This window comes from Branchiostoma belcheri, unplaced genomic scaffold (assembly GCF_001625305.1).
Source record: "Branchiostoma belcheri isolate BF01 breed outbred unplaced genomic scaffold, Haploidv18h27 scaffold182, whole genome shotgun sequence".
Lineage (NCBI taxonomy): Eukaryota > Metazoa > Chordata > Leptocardii > Amphioxiformes > Branchiostomatidae > Branchiostoma > Branchiostoma belcheri.
Window position 1 is genome coordinate 319,275 of NW_017803291.1, and position 6,428 is coordinate 325,702.

Consider the following 6,428-nt stretch of genomic DNA (forward strand, 5'->3'; position numbering starts at 1 on the left):
CTAAGGTGGACATCTGGTCACTCGGCATCATGGCTATAGAGATGGTGGAGGGAGAGCCACCTTACCTGAATGAGAACCCACTCAGAGTGAGTACATGGCTACAAGTCTATACCCTGTTTCAGTCTGACTTGATGGCCAGCAGCCACTGGTTTTGTTAGAAAACTTTGCACCGTCCGCGGCTGCCACACAGGTGTTGTAAGGTTCCAAGTTTGTGTTAGGCTACCTACATGTACACACTAAAAGATATATAGTTAACTATTAGTCAGTCAGTATCAGTCAATATAACTAATTAAAAGGTAACAGTAGTCCCATAGCCTTTTTTAGGCTATATTAGGGCAGTGTGTTTTCGTTTGTCCACTGTGCTGTTCATATTGCGGAAAAAACAAGAAATCAGAGATTAAAGACTTTTGATGCTTTCTTGTACTTCATGAAATCTAATTTTTATGCAGAGTACCGCAGCTAAAATTTGTCTGGTGTAGGATATTTGCAATGCAACATGTACCTGCACCAGTATAGGTATGCAGTAAATGTAATATGTTCACTTGTCTACTTCCCCCAGGCCCTGTACCTGATTGCCACTAACATCACCCTGACCCAGCACCCTGAGAAACTGTCACCAGTGTTCAAGGACTTCCTGTCCTCCTGTCTGGAGATGGACGTGGAGAAGAGAGGCTCGGCTACTGACATGCTGCAGGTAGGTCAGGTCACAGGTCAGGGTACAGGTTAAAGGTCAAGGTCACCTGAAGGTCAAAGGTAGGCTGAAGAGAGATGTGTCAATCGATTGATGGTGATCGTATGAAAGCAGGTCAGAATTGTCTGATGGCCATTCTGGTACCTCATTGACGATCCCTGATAGCACCATAATCATGATTGCATTAATTTTGTTTTCCTTACAAGATACAACTATGCAAAACAAAACAGCTTAAATTTCAACCTAAAGCCCACCTCTATCACCAAAATGTTCTGGTTGAGCAGATAACATTGAGAAGTTTGAAGAAATGGAAATACTTCGGAATCAGTAAAGTAGGGTTCTGGGTTATCCTTAAGCTTTCAACTGATTCATATAATCATGTGGTGCTATCTGTGATCAACAATGATGCTATACTGTACAGTACAGCAGTAGTAACACAATCATGATGGCCATCGGCCGATTCTGACCTGCTTTGATACGATCACCATTGCTAATGGTATATAAATCAGTTGGAATTTGTGTACAGTAACCAGGTAGATATTAGGTTGAAAGCTCCAGTGGAGATCGTATGCTGCATTGGGGGGTCTTGTGTAAAACCTTGCAGGCATACATGTATTAGTTATAGTTTTCTTTCAAAGACAATTGAACCAATTGTGTACAAACAGGTGAGTGAAACATTTTCTTATCGTCCTATTTCACTGCATTGTGTGATTTTATTTCTTTTCTTGTGGCTATGGTTTTAATAGTATTTGGGATCAGCTATCAAGGATCAAGGTTTCTTGTTGATTTTTTTTATTAATCATGTTAAGGGGAGTTGTGGATTCCTCTGTGTAATAATTACCCCCATATGATGTGTAGAGGAAGGTGTGTCATAATACTGTCTGTTTTGGACAAGCAACAAAATCCTACATTTTATAATCTGCATGTTATATACCTGAGACCCTGTAGTATATAATATGCAGTAGTATATTAAAGTCATCTTAGTGAAATGGTTCATTTATCACTCTTCAAAGCCTGGATAGTTAGTTACTGAGTGAAGATGATCTTGAAATGCAGTCAATTTTGATTGATCTGAATTGATGCATGAAGACGAAAAAGACTTGAGCTTCACTGCAGTGTCATTGAAAGGATAGCAATCACAGTAAGTAAAGTTAGTCAAGAAAAGTTACAGCACTGTCGCAACCTGTTTCTGCAAACCATTCTTAGCTACATTGTGCTCTAAGACTTACTCTCAGAGGCCAACCATAAACAAAAACTACTGTCTAAATGAAAGCTCTTTGCAGATTACCATTTGAAATGAGTCATTTGGTTCAGAAATGCCTGTGCCCAAAGCACTAGCTACTTCTCCATCGTAAAAAACAGTATAATGGCAGTATAATGCACACCTATCCTTGTCCTGTATTAATTTGGTGGCTTCTATGCAGTTGGATGTAATGTATGCCCTCCCCTTCCTGTACCCCTGTGTCTGTAGCACCCATTCCTGAAGCTTGCCAAGCCCCTCGCCAGCCTACGGCCACTTATTCTCGCTGCTAAAGATGCCCAGCAGAGATAAACAAACGTAAGCACCTTCCGCACAGGATGGGAGGAACGAAAGAGTCTTGTAGAGAAGAGCAGATAGTAGAATAATACAAGTGGGAAGTGGTGGTGGTGGAGCTTGAAACTCAACTTAATTTCTTACTCAGAATATCTAATTCAAACACCAATGATTGTAGTCGCTGCCTATTCTTTGAATTCAGTCTTGAATCAAAATTGGTTGCCTGATAAAGAAAGGTACCTATGTATTGTGGGATATTTAATTGAATGGACCGAGGTAAAAGTTGAAAAACCTTTATTAAAGTTTGTTTGAAGGTTATAATTTGATCTGATATAAAAGCTATGTGCCATCTAACTACCACCAGTTCACAGTTGTGAATGGCAAACTCTCTGTGTGAGATATTGTTACTTAAAACTGTGGCCATAGGGATCTTAGCACTTAGCACATTAGTACACAAGCGTAGACAATGGTCTTTGATTTTGAAGCAAACATCAAATTTTTTAGTGCTGTGGATGAGAAGTAAAGAGTTTATTAAGCAATGCCAGAACGAAATGTTTCATCTTGAGAAATTTCCAACAAAAGTTTACAATGTTTAAGAGAAAATGAAGTCAAAAGATGCGTGAGAGTTATTTTGATGATTAGATTGTACAGCGGTTTGTTTAAATGTACAGAGGGATGTTTTCATGTGTCTAATGTGTGGTTTGTTCTGGTACAGCTGACAGTAAACTGGCTCTCATCCACTGCACAACTGAGGTTCACGTGTCATAACAATGTGAAGCTTTAACATTTTGTTTTGATCATAGCTAAGGTTTTACTTTCTGCTTAGCATAATGTACAGAAAGAAACGTCTTTCATAGTTTTGAAAATGTCAAGTAAAAGTTTCAAAGCAACTGCAAGAGGAGAAAAAATCTGTGGTCTCTGGTTTGAAAGAATGTCTGTTTGGTTTTCTTGATTGCTTCACTTTGTAAATGTGTCTCCATTGTGTACATTTGTTGTAAGATCCAACATGTACGGTAAACTGCTACATGCTACTACAGATTACTGTAACTACATGCAGCAACCCTTGTGGTGGTTTATTTATGTGATTTTTAAAGTGACTTCTCCACAGCAAATTCATAACAACACTGCGAATTGCAATAACTGTACTACAGAATTATTTCATCCTCGATTTTAAAACTTCTAAGAAAATTCATTTTACCTCCTACAGCAAAATATAACCACTGCAAGATTGAATGCATTCTACAGTATAGTTTTTCTGCAATGGTTTTCTATGATTGAAAGACTGTAAGTCATAGCAAACCTTGTCCTTCTGCCCTCCCTAACAGCACCCCTTCCTGAGGTTAGCCAAGCCTCTGGCCAGCATTCAGCCGCTCATTCTCGCTGCCAAGGAGGCCTCCAGACGATAGTATCCCAGCATGCCTCATCCCACGTCCCAGCATGCAATTCAACCTGCCCGGCATGCCATGACGTCATTGCCGTCAAGCTCTAATATCTAATCCACTGACTCCGGTAACTGCCATAACCGACCAGGGCCGGAGCAACAAAGCTACAACTAGCTACATAATGTATTAACCATGCAAGGCATGATGGGTAAGCCTGCTTCTATCCCAGCATTCCTGTAGACAGGGAACCATGACTTGTGCATGCTTGCAACTAATAATTGTGTCAACCAGAGGAATTTCCAATCTTTCAATACTTGTGATGTATGATAATGAAGAAGATAATGATGGAAATTCCTACTGTTACATACAGAAGCCAGCATCTACAGTAGTTACTATTGAAATGCAACAATGATAGCATCATGAAGTACACGTATTGTGCAAAAACAAATGATGAGAAAAGAATGATGCTGTGATAGCATTCTATGTATAATGTAATACAGGTATGAAATGCATACCGATTGCTCTGTATTGAGGACTTATTGGTGTAATTAATGTATGGTAGTGGTTATTGTTTTATAATTCATTCATGCTATATCTAGTCCAAAATCAATGATGTATCATACTGGACCTGCTATACCCGTCAACAGCAATGCTTATATTTTGATACACCCAAGTGTGGATCGCCTTGCTAATATTTGTAAGAACTCTCCTGTGAGTGTGGATAGGAAGTCCCTGTACTGGTGATTATAGATGTAGTAGGTGCACGGTGGCAGTATTGTCTGTCCTATTGTACTGGTGATGGTCTAGAGCTTAATGTGGTCTCATGTAACTAGCAATGTTGATATCGTGATAATACCCTAGACTCATGTAATAATACCCTAGACCAGTGTGATAATGACCTGGAATGATAAGTAGCCTGACTTATATACAATACTGATAATGATAATGCCCTGTAGCAGGGTAAGATGAAGTCAATCTGTACCTCTTCTATATGGAGTCATGTAACACTGGTAATTAAGTCATCAAATTAAGAGGGTAGCAGCAGAGGTTTAGAGCTGTAATCGTACATGTAAAAGATCACTTTTTTTACGAATATGTCAAAATGTGGTGAAATAAGAAATTGTTGAGCAAACCGGCATTCATATGAGTACATTTGTTTTAGTCCTGATGCTTTATGTCATGGTACTACACTTACACCCAATGCTGAGACAAAATTGATGACATATTGTTGCGGTATGCGTAGGGAAGCAAGCCAAAACTGCCTCGTTTCATGGTGAGACTAAAAGCTGCATTTCCCAGCTATTCTGCAAGGTGGCATCACACTCATGCAGTGGTCTCTTCGATAGGGAAGCCAGGCTGTTTCATGTTACATTTTGGGAATGTAGCAGTTTTATGTCAGAAGTAGAACAGAATGATATATGTAATTTCCTTAATCAGATTATCTTCGTTCCAAAATTTGTAGGAAAGAATTCCTTTTTGGGCCAATGTCCCAGAAAAACCCAAGTGGAGAAACTTTTTTTAACTTTAACATGAAAATATAATAAAGTACACGTCTGCAAAGTGGCATATCATTCTTGGCTCTCCTCAAAAGCCGTGGAGTTGTAACAGTCGTGAAAAATCGTCTCAATTGTACATCCCTTGATGACATGCTTTTTCTCTATTATTACTGCAAATTTGGATGAAATTTTGCCAACCTAACTGTTATTTATCTTCAATATGGTCTGCGCAGCTCTTACTGTGAGGCTGCTGAGGGTAGTGTAAATGTATCATCATGTACAATGGAGAGTATTAAAAGTGGTTCGGTTTGTTACTGTTTTTCTTGTCCAGCTTACTGTTACTTTGCATTCATTTGACATGAAGTTGTGGATTACATTGAAAGTTTGCGTGTGGGAGGGTTAGTGCGTGTGTATGTGTAGGGGGTGCATACATACAATGTACATACATACATCATACATGTATGTGTGTGCGTGGTTATGGGCAGTTTGTTAGTGGCAGTTTACTGTGAATCATCGGTTTTTCCAGAGCACAAAAGCCAACTACCGCCCATTAGTCATGATCCGAGCATGTCCTGATCACCAGTTATCAAAATCAGAAGTTCCGCTGCAGAACCATCCCATGCCGTCAGGAGGCTCAAAATCTTATAATTTCAAGGCCTCTTTAAGACCTACCCACCTACTAAATATCATGCAAGACAATCCATCTGAGACGTTTCTAGTTCCGTTTTTACAGACGCACTAAGCGTGACTGTGAAAAACTAGTCCCTAATCTCTACTTCCTCTTTCACATGAAAGAACTCCTGAAATCAAACGCCCCTGCCCTATGTAAGTTCTCACGTATGAAAACCCGAGTTCACAGTGCGTGAAACTTGTTGCTCCGTATGAAATGCATGTCGTCAGTGTGGACTAATGTACGTGAACAGCAGTAATAGAAAGTCTACATCGGCAGCCATGCAAGTATATTTAAAACTTACTGCCATCAGCTACGATAACACATCCATGCATGTTGGCCTGACAACTTTAGTGTCTATTTAGTTATTTTCCTCAATAACCCAGTCATTGCTTTCTCACTCTTGATCATTTTTTATTTATTCACATATATTTACTGAGTATTAGGCAACAAGCTCAAATTGCTTATATAAATTATATCTCAATCATGTAAGAGGTAACGTTCATGATACAGGCATAACCGTGATGTACTGTAGGTCCATGTTGGCTTGCCAATTTTGTAGGATATCTTTGTTGAAGCTGTTTGTCACATGGCACATAGGATCACGTTTGGTGCAGACGTGCCACGTGACGTGCCGAGCTGCTGCAGTCGGGCG

The 6,428-nt window shown here is 39.6% G+C and overlaps 1 protein-coding gene across 1 annotated transcript in view; it reads left to right on the top strand.

Moving 5' to 3' along the window:
• LOC109467594 (serine/threonine-protein kinase PAK 1-like) overlaps positions 1-5,378 on the top strand; it is a 43,524-nt gene extending 38,146 nt beyond the window's left edge. The window contains 3 exon segments of the mRNA XM_019765611.1: positions 6-86; positions 560-694; positions 3,551-5,378. Of these exon segments, the coding sequence (XP_019621170.1) occupies positions 6-86; positions 560-694; positions 3,551-3,631 (297 nt within the window). The 3' untranslated portion in view covers positions 3,632-5,378.
• Positions 5,379-6,428: the final 1,050 nt, after the last annotated feature.